General features: G+C 35.0%; 2 protein-coding genes across 6 annotated transcripts; one reads left to right on the top strand and one right to left on the bottom strand.

Moving 5' to 3' along the window:
* Positions 1-1,200: 1,200 nt before the first annotated feature.
* Positions 1,201-6,705, bottom strand: LOC100268137 (protein WHAT'S THIS FACTOR 9, mitochondrial). Of its 5 annotated transcripts, none has more exons than XM_059741319.1 (3): positions 2,440-6,705; positions 2,245-2,336; positions 1,201-1,760 (listed from the first exon to the last, which is right to left on the bottom strand). In XM_059741319.1, exon 1 carries the CDS (start codon positions 6,602-6,604, stop codon positions 5,414-5,416), a length of 1,191 nt encoding a protein of 396 aa, XP_059597302.1. In that variant the 5' UTR covers positions 6,605-6,705; the 3' UTR covers positions 1,201-1,760; positions 2,245-2,336; positions 2,440-5,413. The 5 variants fall into 5 exon arrangements, with proteins under 5 accessions (XP_059597302.1, XP_019079105.1, XP_019079106.1 ...); XM_019223560.2 differs by having other exon boundaries at positions 4,129-6,705; XM_019223561.2 differs by having other exon boundaries at positions 4,214-6,705.
* A 19-nt stretch (positions 6,706-6,724) lies between these two features.
* LOC100262988 (uncharacterized) lies at positions 6,725-24,549 on the top strand. Its single transcript, XM_002263734.4, has 14 exons — positions 6,725-7,173; positions 8,551-8,640; positions 9,986-10,047; positions 10,834-10,934; positions 12,813-12,902; positions 17,368-17,490; positions 18,370-18,447; positions 19,233-19,318; positions 19,511-19,559; positions 21,007-21,063; positions 21,128-21,258; positions 22,629-22,712; positions 23,442-23,511; positions 23,803-24,549. The coding sequence occupies exons 1-14, from the start codon at positions 6,932-6,934 to the stop codon at positions 24,244-24,246; spliced, it is 1,707 nt and encodes a 568-aa protein (XP_002263770.1). The 5' UTR covers positions 6,725-6,931; the 3' UTR covers positions 24,247-24,549.
* The last annotated feature ends 373 nt before the right edge of the window (positions 24,550-24,922 follow it).

Raw genomic sequence — 24,922 nt, 5'->3', positions numbered from 1 at the left:
AAATTGAAATAAATCCTATTAGATGGGACATCTATTATAAATCACATTAATATCAATGGCTTGACTTTAGTATATAGTATCAATTTATTAGTGACTTACATAAGCAATAATTTGGATCTCTTGATAAAAGTTTTTATATGAAAAGTCATTATCCCTTGATCTTTTTGTTATTTAAAATGTGTTTGATGGTGTTTTTAGTGGAAGTGTTTTCTTCAAAAATATTTTTAGGAGAATCATCTATCAAGTGTACATCTAGAAAATATTGATTTTTCAAAATTTTAAAATGTTTTCTAAATTTTGGCCAATACCTAATTTTTGCTTAAAAAACACTTCTTAAAATTACTATCAAACCGACTCTAAGTTGTTTAGAAATTTTTTTTGTAGCTATTCTAAAGAAAAAAGTGTGTCAATGGGATAAAAATAAGATGAAATTAATTGAATATTGATAATTGAACTTTATAGAAACTTCGTCAAATATTACATGTAAATTTGAAAAAAAAATCGGTGGAAAAAAATTAATCAAAATTCATGAAAATATTTTTAAAAAAAAATCATAAAAAATAATAAAATAAACAATAATATAAATTCTGAAATTATTATTTTTATATTATTTTTTATTTAAAAATATTTAACAATGTTATGCATTTGGGACAAAATCAACATTAGAAAAGCCATTTCTCTAGCCCTTTTACTAAATAGCACACAAAGAATTATTGGAGATATGCTTCTATGTAATTGACTTGTTGGCCAACTTCCATTAAAAATATTGGATAGGAACAACTAGATTACTTGGGTCCATCAAGCTAGATTCATTAGTTAGATAAAAAAGTTTATCTAAATATAAAAATATATAAATAAAATCAAATGACTAAGAGTCCATTTCACAGTGATTTTAGGTATCATTCAAATATTAAAAAGATTAAAAATATTTTTTAAAATCACTACCAAACTCACTTTCTATTTCTAATTTTAAACTTTCAAAAGATAAAAATAATAAATTTGATTGCACCAATAAATTCAACAAGTGGAGAATAATAAGGGCAGTGGCATGAGAGCTGCCACCCACTAACATAATAATTCAGGCAGCTCTTTCCTCTATTTTATTATTTATTTGGAATATAAATCCATTAATGATCTTTACATTTGAGTTTGTCTTTTTGCATACATAACCATACATTTCATTCAAAGCACTATCATCCATTTACATCCATACACTCTCCTCACTTTGATTCCTTCAACCAAAAATGATTCATACACATCTTGAAAAAAAGGAAAAATAAATTGTTTATAGTAATGAACCTTTCTTAAAAGCTCTTCCACACAACACCTTACCCATAATTGAACAAAAAGGACAATCAAATCCAACTCACTCTTCATTGCAAGGGAGAAGAAACAAAGAAAAAACTTGGATGATTGCTACTTTGTACTTATTTTGGATTTTACAAATAGAAAAATATAGGCCGGCATTTGAAGATGTCGAACAGACAGACCAAGCCATTAAGCCATCTATCATGTGTATTTTTTTCCAAATGGATTATGGTGTACAAAGACGATCATTCGATGACAATGATAGGTTTTGTTGACTGGTTGAGCTTGTTTTAGGCATTCTCCTTTCTTTTTCGCTTGTCTGGGGTGCCTTTTGTATATACCGTGTATACTTTGGTGTGCCCTTTTCATGGGGCACTATATCCAAAACCATCATCAAGATCTCCATTGCTTCCGGATTTCATCAAATCATGCAGCTGGATCAACCATCCAATCTGCATACAAAAATTTACTCAAGAGGTGAGATGAGCACTTTACCCAAAAGTCTATATAACCTTCAACACCTACAATCTGGCATTTTCTCTGAAGGGGATTTGAAAGGATAGAATGCAACTTTTTGTACTGATTTTCATTTGTAGTAAAACAACAAATTATTTGCCAAAAAGAAATAGGGACATATAGAACAACTAGGCATATCTAATGTATAGTAAGAATAGGCCATGTTTCATGAGTATGGAAGAACTAATTTTCGGAAATAAGTTGGATGATATAAAAACTCAATCTATGTATGAATTCAGATACTTGCAAAGATCACACAACTCAGAATTGAAATTTTTTTCTTGTTTATGGATAAAGGAACAAAACATTGAGAGGAACCAAAGCCCCTGCTGCATACAGAGTATACTCCAGATTGTAACAACTGCAACAACATAAAATGAGATACGAGAAAGAAAAGAGAAAGATGTCAAAGTTACTAACCCCAACTGCACCCTGATCTGCCAACGGAATCCATTTCTTCCTACTGCCATAGTGTCTCAGTCCAGGTCTGCATCGAGCGTAGCAAAGTCTCCCTGAAATTGGGAATTTGCAGATTGCAGATCCTTATAAGTTCTCTTGTAATCATCTGTTTCTAGATAAAACAAGACAAAGGAAAAGGGGAACAGCCCTTCCTACCTTTCTCAATATATCTTACCATTCCAACTAAAATGCAAATTTTCCCAAGACTTACGAGCATTGAAAGAATTTGAACAACCCAAGAACCATGGACAATAGCTTGTGACTATAGAAACAAAATCAGAACTCTAGAACTTTCAAGATTTGCTTCAAATTTTGCAAATAGATGTGTACTTTTAGATGACGACAATAACAAACTAACGCCTTTTCTTAAAGAAAAAATATACTAGAGAAAGACACCCTTGGAGATTCCTCCATTGCTTCTATAAGATGTCAGATGAAGGGCCCCAGCAATCCAGGATCATGTCCAAGAGAGGAGAACATGATATGACAATTGAGGGTGAATCTCAATAATGAACTACACCTAAGGAGGGGGGAAGGGGGAGGGGGGTGGATATGTGTTTTTATACAAATTCAAGAGGTCTCCCAACGCCATATCATACTTCCTAGAAAATTTTCAGTTGAGATTGTGGTTTTTGATTTTGTTAAAGCATGGAATTTGGATTTTGTTGATATCATTGCCACATCTTTTCTTGGCTAGACATGCTAATATGAGACACTTCTTTTATTTTGGATTTGGATATACATGTTGATCTGAGATACTTGTTGATATATTATGTATATTCAATAGCTTCATCTGGTACTACTAATTGTTTGTGAGTTTTAATTGTAAGTTTTATAGTACCTTGGTTGTTATCAAGCGGGTAAGTGAGTGACCTTGTATATGAGTGTGGGTGGGGCTTTCTTGCTTGCATTTATTCGCTTTGTAAAGGGTTTTGTCTCATAATTGCCAAAGGGGAAGATTTTGAGTGTTTAACTAGGTTGACAATTCTAGACAAAATTCTTGAGTATCTCTTAACTTAGTTTTTCTGAATTCTTCCTCAGACTACTTGCCTAATGAAGATCAAGATGTATAAATTGCTTAGAGGTCAAAATATGTAGTTAAGGTTGTTGATGGATGAAACTGAATCAACCAAGTTTTTCAATTTATTATTTCTCTTGAACTATTTTTTAAAAGAGTTGAGGAGACTAGGGCAACGGTTTTTCAACGAAGTATCTATGTGTGCCTTGTTCTAGGATCAGTTTTTTTGTTAGATCCTTTCTTAGCTGTTGGATTAGGGGTTTCTTTCATTTTAAACCAAAATGCTTCCAAATTAGGAGGATAGAGACCTACAACCGTTTTCTTTATCCTTCTTGTGCTCTCTCTTTATGCCAATTTAGGGGTGTTTCGTTACCAAGAAAATCTTCTTTCTCCTTGATTTCCTAATCATTTTTCATCAGATTTTCTTAAAAATGGGCTAATTTTTCTGTTTCATTCATCTCTCATTTTCTCATTTAACTTTGACTATAGCTCTACGGTCTCTAATCTTGTCAAGTAAATCTATGTACCTTTTCTTCATATTTAGTGGACTATAACTCTACAGTCTTTGATCCCATGGTTTTTACATACATAAAGTTTCGGAGAGACTTTGTGGGTTGTTTTCCACGTAAATTGTTGTCTCACTATATCTCTAATTCTTAAAGAGAAATTTAAAAATAAAAATTTGGGCTAAAAATAGATTACCTATCAACCCCCTCTAGGTCTATAAGTAAGATCTAAATTTTCACAAAAGATATAAGGGGAAAAAGCATTATAAAGAATTTCTTCCTATTCAAAGGAAAAGAAATAATATAGAGTAGGAACCTTACAATCCAAAGAGGTGCATATATGATAAACAAATAGTTGGATTGCTATCAAATAGAAGTTCAGCGGTTGATCAGTAATTTCACTCACGTATCACATCATTATGCAGCTAATCTTCACCTGCATTGTGCCTCTGTTTCACACAAAAATGTTACATGAGGTGTGTCCTTTGTCCAATTCAAGTATCCTCCACGCAATCTTTCTTTCATCAAAAAAGCTACATAGAGTGTAAGCAAAAACATCCAGATTGCTCTTAAATAAAAGTTCAGTTGTTAATCAATTATCTAACCCAGTTATCACATAATCAGCTCTTTCATAAAATTCACACCAGATTTCTTTTTTTCTTCTCCCCCCTCTAGAAAATGTTCCAAGAATTGTCTCCTTTGTCCGATTGAAGTGCCTTTGTCAGGCTTCCCAATTCAAAAACTTCAGTAGCCTCCCCATCTTGAAGCCATCCTTTCCGAATGTTTTCACCCTATTAACTACAACACTCACTATCATCCATTGCATTTACAACTTAATCCCATTCCGCTAGCCCCTTGAAATTGAATCTTCTGACTACTTTTGTCACGCCCCACTCCTTATCCATCTTTTACTGGGGAACCAATTGCAGAAGTAACAGAAAATTGGCTGAGATGCAGAAGGAGAATATAGGAGGGACTGGCCATTCCAGAGAAGAGGTGGGTTAACTTGGTGGCATACATGCTGGTAGATAAAGTAGATTTCTAGTGAGAGACCATGAAAAGAGTATATGATACAGATGCAATGACTTGGGATTAATTTCAGAGAATAATTCTAGATAAATATTTTGGGGAAGTGGCTAAGCATGCCAAAAGGATTGAGTTTGAGCATCTCATTCAGGGAACCATGACAGTGTTGGAGTACGAGTCTCACTTTTCTGAATTGTCCAAATTTGTTGTGGGCATAATCAGTGAGGAAAGGGGAGAAAGCAAGGAGGTTCCAACAGGGGTTGAAGCCTACCATCAGGATTAGGGTGGTTCCATTAGTTATAAGGGACTACTCTTAACTAATTTAAATAGCTTTGCTAGTTGAACAAGATATAAATGATACCAACCAAATTTGGGTGAAGAGTGGGGCATGACAAAATGGTATCAGAGCCTAATCCGGGGACGCTGCCCCCCCGACAGCACATCGCCTTGGGAGTGAATGATGAAAAATCATATATGAAGGACTTTCACCCAACAATATCGAGGCCTTTGTGCCGAGTGTGCGCCACTGCAGCACTCAACTTCACCATATTGGGTGGAGAGTGGGGCATGACAACTTTCATCATCCTGTTATCCCACTAACTCTTCTCCCACAAGAAACTGCTTGATTTTCTAATTTACAATCGCCTTTGCAATCCTGCTTCGATTTATTCAAGAAGTCAGCATTCTGATACCTCGTTTTCTCTGATTTATTCATCAAGTGGATGTACCGATGCCGCATACCCATCAATGGATGATTCTCAAGCAAAAAATCCTTCCTATAAGCCTCCCTAAGCACCACAGTTTGGGTCCTAATCTTATTTGAAACATAGAAAATACCCGAATAACGAACCAAAGCCTTCTTAAACCTCGACCCAAACCCCAAATACTCACCCAAACAAAAAATATTGTCCCTCTCCGTCTTCTTTGACACCATAAGACTAAGCAACTCATGAAGAACTGCCACTGCCCACTTCTCCGCCTGATCACTATTCGGATTCAGATGAAACCCGTTCTCATATGGTGAAATGTAAGGCAAATTTTGCCAATCATCCAACCAATCCTTCACCTTCCTCTGCAAATCAAATCCTCTTGAAAAGAACATTGGAAATGCAATTCTCATTCCTTTCCTAATATCCGAATTCCCATTCATTGCCCTCTTTTCCAGTACTGAACAAGCAAGATTTTCCCTCCAAGAAACCAATTCCAAATCCAAAAGTTCAGGGTCATTTCCACTGCTGATTTGAAAATACTCAGGAAAATCACAGCAAATGCCAGTGATGTAGTTATCAGGAAGACCAAGGTCAAACCTAAAACAATCCACAATACGCAGCGGTAGCCTCCGGGCACCGGCCAACATCAGAAACTTCGCGAGCCGCTCCGCCGCTTCTTGGAGACGCGCCGGCGAGGCGTGGACGGCGAGTTCTTCGTTGTGGAGGGCTATGGCTTGGGGCGTCAGGCGCACGTGAGGAGTGGAGAGGGGTTTGGGTTGGAATATTCGAAAGACGGAGGGGTATTTATGGAAGAAATTGAGAGCGGTGGTGGGGAGGCGGAACTGGGGTTTGTTGACGGCAGCGACGGCGGCGGGGAGAGTTTTGGAAGGGGCGGAGAGGATTAGAGTTTTGAGGGCGAGGAGGGGCTTGAGGTTTTTCTCCTTGGAGACGGCTTCGTCAAGGTAGGGGTCGCGAACCCATTTGATCTTCGCGGCGATGAAGGTGCGGCGGAGGATGCGGTGGTGCTGGGGTTTGAGGGTGGTTTTGAAGAGGAAGGCCATTGATGGGTTTGCATTGCAGTGGAGGAGATGGATTAGTGAAGAAAGCGTTTGGGCCTAGTTTTGAGCTGGGCTTCCACTCTCATTTGGATTATCATTCAACGATCTGGATTTTACCGCAGGTTTTGAACGGTCTAGATTCAAATTGGGGTCTCCATTAGATTTCTCCATATATAATAATATTAATTTGAATAAGCCTGTTTCTCGGCTAGCTGCCACCTTACAAACGTTTGGCTCTCCCAATCTGGCAGAAGACTCATCTCCATCGGTCACCACATATACAAACACCGAGCCACTCTACAGTTCTGGGAGCCTAGGGTTTCCTCACTCATGGACTGCTCCGATTCGCCCTACGATCTTCTCTTCAAATCGCTCTCTCTCATCCCAATCTCTCACTACTTGCTTGGATTTCTGCTCCTTTCTCTCGTTTTCCTCTACAATTTCCTCGAAATTCATCTCCTTCGTGACCTGATTGCCACTGGATTCAGAGGCCATCCGGTATCGTTGACCTTCGCCTCGGGCTCCGAACTCTACGAGGCCGTTGCTTCCAAGTGTCAGATTCTTCACGGAAGGTGAACTCAGTTCCTGCTTTTTTGAATTTAAATTCGTCGGTTCCCTTTTCTTTTTCTCTTCAAAATTTAAATTTGTCTTTTCTGTTTGTTAGAGTCAATGATGATATCGAATTTGAATTTTGTGTTGGTACTTTTGATTTTTTTACGTAATTGTTATGATTTTGTTTGAGGTTTGTGTTCTTACTTCTAGATTTGTGGATTTTAAGGTGTTTTTTACTTGTTGTCTTCATGTGAGGTGAAGTTTCTGTTATGTTCTATTTCCAAATTGATGTTTCCGTTCCTCCTTCTGGATTTGATAATGTCTACTTCTTTAGTGCGTTTGTTTCCGAGTTTGTGAATAACTATCATTTTGAAGGTTTTGTTTCGTTTGTGTTTTATTCAGGTTGCATTTGAAGTTTTAGGTCCTAAAAATTTGGATTGGATTTTGTCTGCGAGTATTGAATTTGAATATTCTGTTACTGTTATTGAATTTGTAGAACCACTATGATTTTCTTTGAAGTTCATGTTTTTATTTTTGAAGATTGTTTTTCAGGTGTTCTTTATTGTATTTCATTTTCAATAGTCCTGATTCCTGCTTTTGACTTTGATCTTGTTGGTTTATTTGTTGAATAATAATGATTGAATTTGAAGGTCCTGTTGTTGCATTTGAATTTGCGGAGGTTTTATACTTTTGTTTGAAGGTTTTGTTCTTTTGAACTTATTGATTTTAAGGTGTTTTTCCCTTTTTTCTACTATGGGAGGTGAAGTTTGGCATATGTTTCATTTTCAATTTGAAGTTTTATCCTTCTGTTGGATGTTGTTGGTTTTGTGTTTATTGAATAATAGTGATTGAAGAGAAGATTCTATTGTTGCTTTTGAATTCATAGAATTTTTTTTAACTTTGTGTTCTTACCTTTGAATATATTAATTTTAGGGTGTTTTAACTTCATTTTCTTCTGAATTTAAATGGATTGATATTAATTTGCACTTTTCTTTCTGTATGAGAGGTGAAGTTTGTATCATGTTTATTTTCAATTTGAAGCTTCGGTTATAGCTTTTGAATTTGATTTGTCAGTTTCCATGGTTTTCTTGTTTTCCTTTTGAATTTGTAGAATAATTGTGATTGAATTTGATCGTTGGATTCTTACTTTGGAATTTGAATTCATTGGGCTTATGGTGCATTTTCTTGAATGTGTAATTTTTTTATGATTTTGTTGGTTTTATCATCTTTTTTTTTTTCTTTCAATTTATAATAATTTTGATTGAATTTGTAGGTTTAACTTTTTTATTTGTTCGTGTTTGGTATGAACAAATTCTTGTGCTGTTTTTTCTTTTTGGAATATGTAGTGACTAGAGAATTTGTTTGAATTTAAAGTTAATAGCTTTTCTTTGGCGTAGGTATTTGGCTACTTCATGGCTTTCCAGTCCTCATCTTCAAACTGCATTTTTGAGCTTCTTTGGGAGGCCTCCTGTTTTCAGCTATAGAAGGTTAGAATAGGTTTGTTTTTAGCATTCATTTCCGCTCCCTATCTAGCATAATGGGTTTGGAAATTCCGTAACTTTGTGATGTTTGCTGGTATTTGTTGGTTTATACAGCATGAGAATATGATGGAAAAAAGGAAAGGGGGCATGGTGTAGCATGAATTCAGTGTTTTCTTATCACATCACACTTTGCATGTCTGCATATTGAAAAAAAAAAAGTTGGTGGCATGTCTGTCATTTTGTCAGTGTGCAGCCTTATCTTTTTCTCTGTTGGATTGCTCTGCTACAATCCATTATTTGTACTAGTTATTGGGGCTAATCTGATGAAACTTGAAAAAACTAATATAGCTGCTATCCAATTAGACTAAAACCAAGTTACTCCAAACACCATTGGAGCAAAAATTTCTTAAAAGGAGAAACCTAGGGAAAGACCTTTGCATAAACTGAAAATAGAAAATTCTGGATAATTACATAGTATATTCTGGAAAATAAAAATTTCTTAAAATGATTAAGTGCTTCCCTTTTATAGTGTTAGCCCTCAACTACTTTCTTACGGTTTCCAGGATATAATTAGTAGCCTTTATATCATTATTTAATATATTACATTACTGTTTCTCAAAAAAAAAATAAAAAATTAGTAGCCTTTATATATTCATTTACTATAGTTTTAGTAAAACAAGACTGACATTTTGACTTCTAATTTAGTAATAAAACCATTCCATGCAAACATTTGATTGTTTTAATTTTGTTATCAATTCTCTATTAATGACCACATCATAACCTCTTATATGTAATACTAAATTCTATAATGGTGCGTGATGTTTGATTGCTATGGTATACAATTTTAAGTGGCTATGTAGCAAAGAAAAGGCGAGAGGGGATCACATAACATGAAATGATAGTTTGCATATCACACACTCTGTTCCAACTGATTAATACATGGGCATTGGTGAACTTACAAGGCCAACCACCTTAGTGCAATAAACATAGAATTGTAAAACAATTTTGAATTCACTGAGATTTGGTTTCCATATATTTAGGTTTTCTATTCTGATTAGGCTTTTGTTGTATTAGCTTTCTACTTTACTTGAGGTTGTATTTTATGTTTTCTTAAACAATTTCATTAACACTACCAATAAGTTGATATGACAAGACATCAAATCTATCATACCTTGTTTGGCCTTTAATGATGGAATCTAATCTACCATCACAACTTGTATCTCCTTCTATCCAAGATACTTCTGAGACATTTTATATGGGGATAACATCAAGGAGATTTTTCAAAACATTGTCATGCATGTTATACTACATAATTATTACTTGACCTGCACTGATGCGTTACTGTGCCCAGACAGCTATTCCATACATCTGATGGTGGAACAATTGCTTTGGACTGGCTGATGAATTCTGATGGTAAATTTTAGTATTGTCATCACATTTTTGTTCAATTCTATTACTCTCGCATGGATATGATGCTACTTGACATATTTGTTGGAGTGAATAGTTACCTTCCCTATATTGCATCTGTCATATCACGTTGGGCTTGTGTGTTATTGGTCTCGAGGGGATATTCTGGCCATTTAACTAAAGTCTTATTCATATATACGAGCTCATTTTACTGTTACAGTTTACTTATGTCAAATGGATTAAAATGCTACAGTTCACTGTTGATTAACATAGGCTTCTGGATTAAAATGTTAATTGGATTTTAGAAAACCTCTAATTGGGTCAGCTCATCTTCTTCTTCCCCCAGTATAACAGTGGAGGTGCACAAGATTTAATGGATCTTTGGCAGAGAAAACTGATATGCTATTGCTTTTGATCTTGGTTGGATTTAATTTAGAAATAATATCTTTTGTAGATTGTTGGATTTAATTTAAGAAGCATGTCTTTTGTAGACTACCTAATTCTACAGAAAAATAAATGCACAAAAATCTAAGATAGTATGGATTTTTATTGGTTGACTCACAATAGTTGAATTGTAGCAGTCTCTTATTTTGGAGCTGTGTGGTTGTATATGCTTGCCGCTTCTGCACTTAAACTACCTTGTGATTAGCTGCGTCCTTTCTGGAAAAATGACTTATATTCACACATGTTGATTAGGAGGTGTATTCACGTATTTTGAGTTGGTGTCTTATGGCTTTTCCATGAATATAAAATACTATTCTTCTGGTCTAATCTTTCATCTATTCTTTACAGTTATGGGAGTAGCCATCAACATGAATGATACTATTCGGAAAGATGATAAAACTCCTATTGTTGTTGTGATTCCTGGCCTAACAAGTGATTCGGCTTCTGCTGTAAGTTTCCTTTTTTGTTTGTCTTTTTTCCACTCCTTTTATGTTTCCATTGTAATTAGTTGTCCAATTTCATCGCGGACTACCACTGGTGTCTCTAGGAGTATTAAAGTTCACTAAAGATCATGTGAAAACTTTAACTGATCACGCAAAGAACTAAAGGTGATATGGGATAAGCACTCAAAAAGCACAATTGAAGTTCATCCACATTGAACTTTACAGAACTTAAAAACTAGATGAAATAATTTTCTTTTCCTAGCTAGACAGCCACAGAATCTTGGTCTCATTTGGGCTAACTAGATAAACAATTCTTCTTCACCATTCAGCTCAATCTAGGACCATGGCCTTCATTAAATTAAAAATTATCATGTCTTTCTGACTACCTTTGAGGACATTTTGACTCAATCAACTTCTTTTTTATTTTATTTTTCCCTTACCTTCTATGATTAATGTTGACATTATATTGTAATTTGTAGATATTTCTCTAGTTTCATTATGAAATAAATCTACTGCCGTTAGGAATATTCAGTTGAATAATAGTATATCAGGCCTTGAGATGAGTTCAAGTGGTTACACAAAGACCTAAAGGTGTTAGGGATAAGCTTTACATCTTGATTGGAAGCTGTAGAACCTTGATTGATTGATCACTTAAAGACAGTTAAATGCAATCCACATTGACAAGAAAAAACTCAAAACTAAAGGAAATAAGGTTTTGTAGCTTTTGTTATTCAACAACAATGATAAACAATGAAGTTTCAAAGCTCAATTATTTTTGGGTCGATTAGTTGAATCCTTGTAGCAATAAGCTCCATCCAGGTCCATGTACTTCATATTGGCTATTATGTATTTCCAACCTAAAGAACAAAAAATCACTCCTCTGTACACGGACAGGGGACAAAAGATTGCTAATATTAGTAGAATATTGCCAAGATTGTTGGATATCAAGGGTTGCCAATAAAGTAGTAGGGTGCCTTCTTTGCTTCTCTCTCTCTTTCTCTCTTCTTGTTCTTTTCCTTCTTCTTTTATTTTTTTTTCTTTTAAAATATATAGGAGATATCTTGAAATTTCAGTGAGATATCTATGTTGCAATTTCTCCAAAATTAGTTCCTTCATGGCCATTTCTAGGGAGGGATTGGGGAATCGCCGTCATTTCTGTTAAAAATCTTGGAGAAGTTGATTATGGTTAACCCTTATAGATAAGTTGAAATTATCAAACCTTCCACACAATCTAGGTTGTTGGAATTTTTGGCTTCTTGCAATTTTATTATTTTTTAACATGTACTTAAAAAAAAAAAAAAAAAATCCCCTTCCCATATCAATTCTTCTTGAAGTCATGGATCCCATGGCTTCCAAGTAGGCCATTTCTTCTCTAAGCAATTAAGAAATACACCCTTTAATTTTCTTAGTAAATATTCAAATTTATATGGAATGTGCAAGTAATTTTATCCCTTCCAGATTTCAAACTATTTTTACATGATTGCCTTTGGTAAGATTTGTTTCACTTTTTTCTTTTTTATTATGTTGTCTGGACTAATATGTGGGGGTAAGGCTTACTAATTCTGGTTCTGATCCAAATTAAATGATACATGGATGTAAATTCTAAAAAATGCATTCATTTTAATGAAAATGACTTAACAATTTGTTGTTTCTGATCAAAAGTCAGTGAACAATTGTTGCATGTTCTCTCCTTCATTTTCTGCTCATCAAAGACTCTTTTTTGTTGTTCTTCATGAGGCATTTCTTCAATCTGGCATGTTGGAGCTAGTTGAATTCCTTTTTTATAGTCATCGTTTTATTAAAGGTTTATCTAGGACTGCCAGTTATTTGTGCTGCTAGATTCTCTTTTCCTTTTCTTTTTTAACAGTGTGGTTTGTGCCATAGTATATAAAGCATCTTGCATTCAAGATGGCAAAAAGCGGCTGGAATGTTGTGGTGAGCAATCATCGAGGGCTGGGTGGCATATCAGTTACTGTAAGTTTCTTCTCATAGAAAGTTTTTCTACTAATAAGCATTTGATTTCTAATGGTTTAAAAACTTGCTTTTTAATCCAACTCTCTGCCGATGGTTTTCTACAAATAAATGTTTGATATCTCTTGGTTGAATTACTTGTTAATACCCTAGACACTGGATTATATGAGCTGTTTTTTTTTTATATGAAAATAAAAAAATGATTCAATAAAAAAACACCGCCTAACTAAAATGGGGGCACAACCCTAGGACATAGGAAGCTATGTTACATGGGTTCAAGTGTGGGTCTTGGGTGGGGGTATGTGTTTAGGGTTCTGATCCTTCATATCCCAAAATTTTGGGATACTAGGACTCAGTTGAAAATGTTCTCCATACCAAGGAAAGATACTTGGATACATCATACAACTTATTGAATATTTAAATAATACTGAGCTGTAAACACACTAAGATAAGTTTAAGGTTAGGGGGTTATTTATCATGATGCTATACATTAAGTGGATTTTCTTCTGTTCTCAACATTAAAAGTGGTCCAATGCTTTTGTAGTAATAACCTTAGGAGTAACATAATTTTATTTTTGATTTGATTTTATTATCTCCATTTCTCCAAAGTTGTAGGATAGAATTTGATTTATTTTATTTTATTATTTAAACTTAAGAATTATTTTTTAATGTAATTTTATTATCTCTATCTTAAACCTTGTTATTTTAAAAATTGACTAACATAAATTTCAAATTGAATTTGACTAAAGTTGCCAATATTCTCTCCTTATCCCTAAGTATTCTCTCCTAAGTTTTTTTAAAAAAACTTCACCTAGCCAGTTATCTTAAACAAATAGTTGGAAATCGATATAAAAAATTCCTTTTTCTCTCTTTCTTTTCCCTGATACTTCAATACAAATCTAACTACTTCTTTTTATAATTATTTATTATAATTGAGAAGAAAAAAGAAAACAAGAAAACAACAAAGTTGTATCAAAAGGGAAGTGAATGTATTCAACAAGAATTCCACACTTGTGTCATATTGTGTCAACATGGGTATTTGGATGAATTTGAAGAGCCCTTGTGTATAGACAGAAGGTATACAAGGTGCATCAAGGCGCAAAGAAAAAGCAACAAAGAAATCTCGCAAAGAAACCTAGATTGCCCTATAGATAAGCTATCAATAAAATCTATCATGGAGAAACTATGTAGGGCGCAGTTGCTAGTTTTCGTGCCTTTGCGCCATTTTTTTGGCCTTCTGGTCCCTTTGTATACATCATATATACCTTCTTGTTTTTTCTTTCATTTAATACAATCTTTACTTACCTATCAAAAGAAAAAAGAAAAAAACCTAATATCCTTCCCAAAGCAATTTTGACCAATAAAACAAAGACTTTAAGGTAAGAACTTTCATTGCCCAATTCTAATGGGCTTTATCTTCTAAGGTTCTTCTCTTCCTCTATATTTCCAAATAGTATAGGAATAGAGGGGTCATCTTCCATGCCGTCTTTCTATTTTGACTCATGAAACTACCATGCCACCTAAGAGGATGTTGTCAACTTTTTGAGGAAGAATTCATGCCACTCTAAACAAAAGAGGATGATGGTTCACAATGAAGGAGAATATGATCAATCAACTCTTCTTGATGCGTGTAAAGATAACATCTATTTGCCATCTTCCAGTCTCCTCATTCTATGATCAATCATGGGGATTCTCTCCTAAAACGTCTCCAACTGGAGAAGCTAACCTTTGATGGAACCTTAGTAGCCAAATTTCTTAAGGTGGAAAAGAAGATGCTTTCTTTGGACAAAAGCCTTGTAGTAGGATTTTACAGAAAATATGCCCTTCTTACATGCCTATGATACTGACTTATAACTAGAATTATCATAGGACACCTAAGAGCTGCAAAACTCCTCCAATCTTTCCATCTCCCATTCTGAAAAAGTCTGACTAAACCTAGGATTCCCAGAAGTCCATGTACCAGGCCTTACATCCCAATAGTACACCACCTTAACATCTTTATGTATTGCTAAATTGAACAGAACTGGAAAACGTTCCCTTAGAGACACCTTTTGTCACCACACATCTGTCCACAAATCGTAAGTGATCGAATTCTCACATGGAGACCACCCCTCTATTTATAGCTCTCTTAGGGCCACAACCATAGGCCTTCCTAACAACCCTAGAACACATCCCCCACTTGACTTAGTGAATCTTTAATTGGAAGGCCTATTCCCCCATAAGAATTCTCTCTGAATTCTTTCAAGTCTATGTTGCACTTTTCTAGGGATGAGAATGGATGTCAAATCAAATGCTAGTATTACAACTAACACAAAACCAACAAGGAGGTAGGATCTAATTTCAATTATGTTTTAAGCACATGAGAATTCACTGGAGGTGGCTGAGAATAGGAACCATGAGTTTGTATGGTGTTAAAAAGTGAGGAACCCTATTTTAGTGCTAATTTCATGTTGTTGGAAACTGCAAAGCAAATATGTGATGCACTTAAAGAGGCATACTTTGGAAGGGGGGGTGGTTTCCAAGAGGAGTGAGAGGAGGTTATGCTGTGGGGGTGTGGAAAGCCATCATAAATGAATGGGAGGGTATAAAAAATAGATCTCACTTTATAATTGGGAATGGGAGAAGGGCTAAGTTTTGGAGAGATTTGTGGTGGGAGGATCAAACTTTGGAAGAAGCTTTCCCAAACTTATTTTCTTTCGTAGTAAACAAAGATGGGTGGGTGGTAGAGGCTTGGGAGGAGGGTGGGGAAAGGGCTAGTTAGAGCCCTCGTTTTTTCAAGACAAGTTAACGATTGGGAGTTGGGTGAAGTGGAGATTTTGATTCAAAAATTACAACCTTTGGTTGTTAGTAGGGAAGTAGAGGACATTTTGAGCTGGAGAGAAAGCAAGAACGACAAGTTTTTAGTTAGATCTCTCTATTGCTTTTATTCAAGGGGACCTAGAGATCCTTTGCTGTTTAGTATTGTTTAGAGGACCTGAGCTCCAGTGAGGATTAGTTTTTTTACATGGGAAGTCTTGGAGTAGGCGTCTTACTCTTGACAAGCTCAAAAAGATGGGTTAGAATATATCAAATAGGTGTTATTTGTGGAACTTGATTTACTCTCTTTTTAGTGTACAGTGGGTTTTGGATTCCTCGGTCAGAGGGAATCTATTGGGTTGGCAAGACTCTTTCATGGGCAAAAAAAGGAAGAAAGCGTGGAGGATTGCTCCCTTGTGTTTGTTGTGGACTATTTGGAAGAAAAGGAATAAATGGGCTTTCAATGATGTTGAGCAGTCCAACCAAGCCATCAAATCTAATTTCATGTATACTTTTGTGAATCAAGCTAGGGTGTATATGGAGGATCACACGTTGTCTTTGTTAGATTTTGTAGATTGGTTGAATATTAGGTAAGGAGAAGGTTTTTTTTACTCCTTACATCCTTGCCTTTTTTGGGCAATGTTTGTATACTTCATGTGTGCTTGTTTGGGCAAGCCCTCTTTTTGCCTATAAAAGCAAAGGAGGCATACTCTCAAGAAAAAAATAACTACTAATCACTCTTTTAACATATGGCATACAAAGTTCTTGGTGAAGAAACAAGCCTTTTCAATGGTGGTTCTAGAGGGAACCAACTGTAGTGGTGGATTGAATGTAAGGTTTCTGATTGCTTCCTAATTCTTGCAGCCCAACACTGGGTGGGTTGATTTTAGAGGAGGTAACAGAGAGTTGGCTCATGTGCAGTCACCTACAGACTTTTGGAAGATTTTCATCCATGATAGCAATGAGAGGGAATTATTGAGTCTTTGGTCCTGGATGGTCATGGTGGGAGGCCACATCCTATGATGGATCGAAACCCCTTTGCTATAGCCCTTGCCAAAGTATTGGATGTGAGGGGAATGGTTGCTCTTATTCTGTCTTCATCTCACTGGCAGAGTGGGTTTTCAGTTGGAATCTTGGGAAATGACAACTGAGCTGAGTAGAGTTGGCAGCGTGGTTCCCCATGAGTTTGTGTTGGGTCCACTCATATTAATACTCTAGTATGTATATAGGATGGGTAGATTTGTGATATTGGAAGCTGTAGAGATGAAAGTTTTTTATCCATTTTAAACTAAGATGGATGAAAGTTTTTTATTAATTGGATTCCATTTCTAAAGCTGGTGATTTATACACATCCTGCATGGAATTTTGTATTTCTTTTGACAAGGGAATTCATCAGAATAAGAAAGTTTCTGTCACTGGGTGAATGCTTTATGTGGTATTTGTAACTTGCATGGTATTTTTCATCATAATAGGAACAAACAGAGATACACAATTTTTCTTAGTATTTTAATAGACTACTTGTTTCTAGTAATTTCATATCTTACACAATAATATGCCATAATCCCTATTTCTAGATGTTAGATGGAGTTCTTGTATGTGGATTATGTTCCTTTTCAGAATTCTTGATTATAAAATTTATGGAAGATGTCTCTGTTGTTCATTGTTTGGGCAGTCTGATTGCATGTACAATGCTGGATGGACAGAGGATATAAGGAAAATTGTTGATCATCTTCATTGTCAGTATCCAGAGGCTCCTCTATTTGCTGTTGGAACTAGCATTGGTGCTAATGTTCTGGTATAGAAATTCCACTGGCAACCATTGTTTTTTTTTTCCCCTTTTTCTTTCATATGTAAGAATGAGAAACTGAAAACAATTACATGCCTAATGATGGTATTGACCTACACTAAGATGATTTTGTTTATGCTGCTTAACAATGTAAATATCTTTCACCTGAATCATTACCGCTAATGACTTAAAGTTTCAAAGGATTACTGTTACAACACTTTTTGTGTGATTGGGTTACAAGTTAGAACTAGAAATGGCAGTGCTTCTACCTTGCTGCAATCCTAGTCATTTATGTATATAATTTTAAATGTATATTTAAAAGTTAATTTCAATACTTCAAAGTCACTGGGTTGGTTGAGTTATCCTAAATCAAGCCATTTGGTGAAACACTTTGGGCCATGTTGGTTCCATGGCTGTGATGATAACAATTAACCAGCTCTTCTTGAAGTATTAAAAGGAAAATTATGTTGTTATGTGCTCTTTGTTATTTTTTTTTCATTATGTTTGGCTTTGTACGAGCATTTGAAAGGCTTATTGACAACATTCATTTCTGCTCATACAATTTTTCTATTTAGCCTTGCTGCATTTGTGTATTAATTATGTTCACGATAGACAATTTGTTTTTAAGGATTAGGTGCTCTTTGTTGATTTTTTTTCATTATATTTGGCTTTGTACAAGCCTTTGAAAGGCTAACATTCATTTCTGCTCATATAATATTTCTACGCAGCCTTGCTGCATTTGTGTATTAATTACATTCACAATAGACAATTTTTTTGAATCCTTAACTGTATATTGGATATCTTCTATAACAAATTCTTGTTTTATTTGTGCTTAGATATGTATCCCTTCCACTGGCATACTAATATTATCTGGGTTAACCTATTCAGGTAAAATATCTTGGAGAGGATGGGGTTAATATTCCTCTTGTTGGTGCTGCTGCCATCTGTTCTACATGGGATCTTTTGGTAGGTAGTTTAGTGTCTATGATAAATATTCTGCATGAGGAACAAAATGTCTAATAGCCTTTCTCTTGTTCATGGAGGATCTCTCATCCTTAGTTGTACTTGTTCATCTATAATCATCAATAAGTTTCTTCATTTCCAATTAAAAGGGAAAAGGAAATGGAGAAAGGTTGACCATTAACTACCCATCTTTTTATTACTTGATTGATTTTTGTACGAGGAAAACAAAGTAGATGATATAAGGAAAGTTGACCCTGCTGGTCATAGACATAATATTTACCAAGTGTTAAAATTCTTTAGGCTTTATATTTCCACTTTTCTCAAATTAAAAATAATGTTGGTTTAAAAAATGTTTATCAATGAAATATGGTGTGAAGATGTTATAAGAAGAATGTATTTAATTCGCTGATCTAAAAATTAATGAAACTATGATAAAAAGAGGTTTTTCTCTATTTCTTCTTCCATTTCTTTTTCCTCACTTGTTAAAGCTTATGAATCAAACCCTTGAAACTTATCAACCCATTGTGACTACAAATATATTCTTGCTCCATGTTCTTTAGCCAATATGAGGTTGAATTTTGATTTTGGCCAAAAGCTACCAAGGTTTCCACATTAATGAACCAAAAAAAAAATGTAGTCCTATGTTGCTGCTGGTCCTGTTATTTATAACCTCAGCAAAGTTGAACACTTGTAAAAGTCATCTCTCTGAACTCAACAGATGCCCAGGATTGTTTATAGTGTTTTGCTCATAGGCATATGCATTCTTTTTTCCTTTTCTTTCTTTGCAGATATGTGACAGATTCATTAACCGCAAGCTTGTACAGAAATTCTATGACAAAGCTCTAACAATTGGCCTACAAGGTTATGCCCAATTGTATGTTTGGATCACCTTCTTGTGGGGTATTATGATGACTAAATTTTCATAATGACATTCTTTCTGATGTGATAATCACATATAAAAAAAATCCATTTGATTGCTTCAACAATTCTAATTTTATTTTGCAATTTCACCTTGAGTAGGGAGTTCAAATTTGTTTTTGTGGAACTAAATTAGATCTTCTTGCAGGCATCAACCGATCTTATCTCGTCTTGCTGATTGGGAAGGCATTAAAAAGGTTTGTCTACATCCTTTTCTTACTTTCAGTTACCTCATTTTCAAGTATATTAGGCATGTAACATGAGAGAAATCACTTGCAAGAGTTTTATTATCAAAATGCTTCTAAATAGCTAAAGACTATAAGCAGTTTCCACAGAGATTCTCCATTTATGAGCTTAACTTCAATATTCAGTCTGTTTGTTGAATAGAACTTCCAAGTGGAAATTAACATTCTTACATCACATACTTCCAATGTTACTTTTGCAACCTCTTTTCTTTTCTAGTTTTCTTTAATGGAATGACATCAATAGCCATTCAAACCATAGTCATTGGAAGACAATGAATCGGCATGAAAAGTGTACATTAGCATAAGACATCTATAACATGTGATAAGAGTTAAGGAGCTCTTAAATTCAATTAACCAGGATTCCATGTTTGAGGATAATCTAATGACTATGTGGCTACAAGATATAGAAATTTTTTTGTTAATTGGGCAAGATAAGTTTGAATAGTGACTATGTGGCTACTAGAGAGAGATCATCTTTTTCTAGTTGGGCAAGACAATAAACAACAAGGTGGAGACCTTGTACTAGTTGGACAATATAATTCTGAACTGTTGAATTTGGAAGACTAGAGTCTATGAATTAAGTTGATAAGCTCAACCTGAATCTGTTGCAATTACGAGTTCAAGTCCTTCCTGCAGCAACTCTGATTAATGGTAGCGGTGGTCTGCATGCTCTTCATAGAGTACAAGTTATGAAAATGGTGAATTTGGGTTTTATTGTACTGGTGGAGGTTATAAAATGAGTTGAAGCTAGTGATGGTCTACACAGTAGGGGCGATAATCTTTCAAATTAGGAAATATTTATACTTGTACTCAAAATAAAGCTCATCATGTTGTTGATGGTGACAAGATGTGGATGATGCCTTTGTATGAATTTTTGGAAACACTGAAATTTGGCACTCCCAAAAAGCAGCCTGTGTCACTGGCTAATTTGAATGCATAGATTTTGGGAACACAAACCTCAGACCTTCTTTGTATTTTTCCCCATATATCATCAAGGAAAAAGGATTGATGGATAATGTAAGTGTAGTGGCGACAGGTTTTAGGCATAATATTATGATTAGATCAAATGACAGATCATATAAATAGTTTAAAATAAGCTATTACTTGGTGAATATTTGTTCAAACAGCAAAAATGACCCCTTCATTCCTCATTGGAGTGGCTTCCTCATATTACTCACCTTATTGTATGATAATGTTGAGCCTTGTTCTTCTGTGTGGAAAGTGAATCCTTCTTCCATGGTTCTCCGTATTTCTTTCTTCTCAATGACATATTTTGCTGTCAACTTAAAGCTCATGTTTTGATATTCAACTTGACAGCCTTTTATGCGTTGAATTTGAATCCCAAAATTCTTTTGTTCCTACTAATATGACCAATAGGTTCATTTCCCTTCTTTAACAGTCACGTTCTGTTCGAGACTTCGACAACTATGCAACCCGTCTCGTTGGAAAATATGAGGTAATAATTTTGTTATTTATTTTCATATTTTTCCCTGATTTACTGAAGTACTGTTCTCTTCCAGACTGTGGATACATATTACAGGCGTTGTAGTAGTGCTAGTTTTGTGGGAAATGTATCAGTACCACTCCTCTGTATCAGCACTTTGGATGATCCAGTCTGTACAAGAGAAGCCATTCCTTGGGATGAATGCAAGTAAGGAGACTTCCTACTATCATGCTCTAAAAATAATTCATTCATAGTTTCATCAAAAAAATTCTAAGCACGCTAAATTGAAGTAGGATTTTATTTATCACATGAGTACATTATTGGAAATACTGAAAATTTTCACCTCATATCCTAACTAAATATGCTGCATATAAATGCTACAATTAAAACAGAATTACAATGGAAGAACTCATGACTTTTAATCTGTATCTTCAACAGTCCCTTCATCTTGTTGGAAGTTGAAAATCTTCATCAGGAAGCCATTGGTGTCATTATCTTGATCACATGAGAAAGTTTAATGAAATATGCATTTTAATTTACAAAGTTCATTATTGTCATAATCACCAGCTCCTTTATTTAATCTTAATATGTTAATTTTCTTTTCAAGTTTCTCCATGGTTCACTTTGTTTAGAATTTCTTACTCTCATGAGTTCTGGTGGTCTGTCTTTTCAACTCTTCTTTTGGGCCAGGACACGTAGGCAGCTTTTTGTACAGAGCTTCATTTTCTCTCTTATTTTCTAATGTCATGTTTATGTACCTTTTCTTTTCTATAGGACCTGCCATCTTTCTTATGTATCTGTGTATCGCCTAAAACAGTTACAAATTTGGTTTTTTAATTAAAAAAAATATATATATTTTCAAGTTTATCTTTTCAGTTTCTTTCCTATGAGAGATGAATTTTTCCAAAGCTTCATATTCACATTACTCAGATGAACATTTCTGAACCTTGAATGATCATCTAAAGATGTTGTAAAATGCTTCTTACTGCTTTAGTCGTAGTGCTTCTTAGATCAAATTGGTGGTCGCATATTACTTGCGATAATTTTATATTTCTTTGAGTTACTTTAAAGGTTTTAATTGCTGTTAGTCCCGAATTTGACCTGCATTCAACTTGCACTTTCCACTCTATATGAATTACAAGAGGAAGGAGGAAATAATTTCCGGTAGAATATCCTAAGTTTAGAAAACCTGTAGTGATTCATAAAGTTTCATGAACTAAGAACCTTTTCTAAGTCTTAACCCTCAATTTCAAGAATACTTTCAAATCAAATATTATAAAGGACCATTAAGACTTACCAAAGCTGCAATATGCCAGGTTTAGGTCTCTAGAGGGTAACCTGAAAAATATCTGCAAACATCATATTTTCAACTTCTCCTCAACTGTACATAACTTATGGTGTATTTGCCCTATAATATGATTGTGTGGCAGATAAACATACTGTGTGTCACATTGTAGATGTACTCGAAGATGTGATTTGTCCTGCTCTATCACGTAACGGTTTAACACATTATTCATATAACTTCATGATATATGTTATTCTACGGGCAACTGACCTGTTATTTGATTCATTTATAGGGCAAATAAAAATATTATCCTAGCAACCACAAAGCACGGAGGACATCTAGGATTTTTTGAAGGGCTCACTGCAAAAAGCTTGTGGTAATGCATGCTTCCATTTTCTAATTACTTGTTGGGAGTTCAACCGATTTCAATGATTGTAGAACCCATTATTTGCACAAATGTCTATAGTGAGCGCCCATCTCATTCTTTGTGAAGATGATACCAATGCACTATCGGTATGCTGCAAAGTGATTGATATCATATTTGATGAATGCATTTATTTTTAAGAGATCGGTTGGTGCTCATTTGAATATACTTTTTATTTTCTGTTTTTAAAAATAAGAAATAATAGTAACTTCTTTACAAAATATAGTAATGCTTATATAAAAAAAAAATTCTTACTACCTCAATTTCTTAGCATTTTCTGTTTTTAAAAACAGAAAACAAATGCGGATCCAAACGATACCTGAGGTTATATATTTTTTTTGTTTCTGCTTTGTGAGACCAGAAGGCTTCAACAAGCATTTGGTAGAAACAGTGGATAGATACGTGTCAACTCGTAAACTTGATCGATCAAGCTACATTTTTTTTTATTTTTTTCCCTCTCATTTTGACCGTATTTTTAGGAAGTCGTTAGACTCATTACATTACATGTAATCATACTCAATTGCATGCATATTTCCATTCACATGTTTGAGTTTCAGATTACATTCTTCTTTGTCGGACAAAGCTTGTTATTGAGTCAGTTGCATAGCCAGCAGGCAGCTACAATCTGATGACAGTGTGTGCATACTGACAATCGCGTGTCGTTTTCTCTCTCCCTTGCAGGTGGGTAAGGGCTGTTGATGAGTTCTTCAATGTCCTACACTCAACCGAATTTATTCACAGAAAAAAAGAGGTGCGGGAATGTTCACTAGACTTCAAAATTGAACCACTGTAACCGAAAACTTATAATCCCGAGTTAGAGAATATTTGAAGCCAAACTTTATCACACAATCAAATGAGTGCAAACCAAGCCATGGAAATCTTCTTTCCCCCAAATACGATAATCTAATTCTTACCACTAAAATTCGAGATTTGCCCCAAATAGGTACAGCTAAATTATTGTAATGGGATGATTTAGTTTAGAAGGAACTGGGTAGCCTATTTCTGTCAATTTTCGACAGCTAATATGGCTCTTGTTCTGCAGGCTCAGGTCTCCCCATTGCCCGTTCCGCTAGAATCCTCAATCGATCAGGGTCCATATGTTAACGTTACCAAAGATGGCATGGTGACTGCAATAGGCAACAAGCAAACCAACATGGAAGAGGAAGAAGAATTATGCCATGAGCACACGCTTCACACCGAGAAAGATGAAGACAAGGTTTCAGTTGCAGAAGCCAGTGGTAACAAAAGCAAAGAAAGAACACATTCGAAGACTGAACTCAGCCAGCCATCCGAACATGACCGTAGCCGTGTAACTGCTCCTGTAAAGAGACGCATGGATCAGCTGTCCCGATACAGTAGGAAATCAATCTGGCTGCTGGTGTACATTGCCATTGTTACGACTTGGCCGCTGGTTGGCTCGGCCCTTCTGCTGACCTTGAAGAAGAAATTCAAAAATGTCTTACCGGCAGCTCTGCTCGGTAGATAGAACCTCCTACAGGTAACTTCATTCTACCTCATGAACAACTTCTATTCCTTGGAATAAATAAATAAATAAATCATTAAAAAAAAATCAAAATAATAGCATCCATAATCAGGAAATTTAGGCCCATCGATCGATCGGCTCCGAATTTGGATGTTAAAATCTGTGTTGATATCGGAATGATTGCCTGTAAAATGGGTGGGATAATAATAAATCCAGATGTATAACATTTCACCGGAACTTGATTTTGTTGTAATACTTGGACTTTGTAAGCTATTTGTTTTACAGATTACATTTTCACCAGGTCTAGATATTGTTGTAATGCTTCTTTTGGAACATGGGAATGGGAGAGGGAATGGAGGTAAATCGTAACATGTGAGAAAAAAAAAAAAAAAAATCTTGGCAAAAGTAAGTTTTGATGAAAAAGTAAAATTTTGAATCTTATTCTCCTTTTTAGGACGGAATTCAAAAAGCGTTAGGAATAAAAAATAGTATAAATTTCCCACGTTCTCTATTTCAACTTTCAAAGTATATGCCCTAACAAGCATCTGATACGAGGGATATATGCAAGGTGTGCTCTGACTTTGGGATGATTACTTCAAAAAATTTCGTTTTTCTTAGTACTCTCTACAAACCAAACAGCCATAATAAACTTTTAACAAACTTTAATTGTTTAGTGCCC

The sequence above is a fragment of the Vitis vinifera genome, chromosome 12 (genome assembly GCF_030704535.1).
Source record: "Vitis vinifera cultivar Pinot Noir 40024 chromosome 12, ASM3070453v1".
NCBI lineage: Eukaryota > Viridiplantae > Streptophyta > Magnoliopsida > Vitales > Vitaceae > Vitis > Vitis vinifera.
Note: the sequence above shows the minus strand (reverse complement) of the source record. Positions and strands in the feature narration are given on the sequence as shown.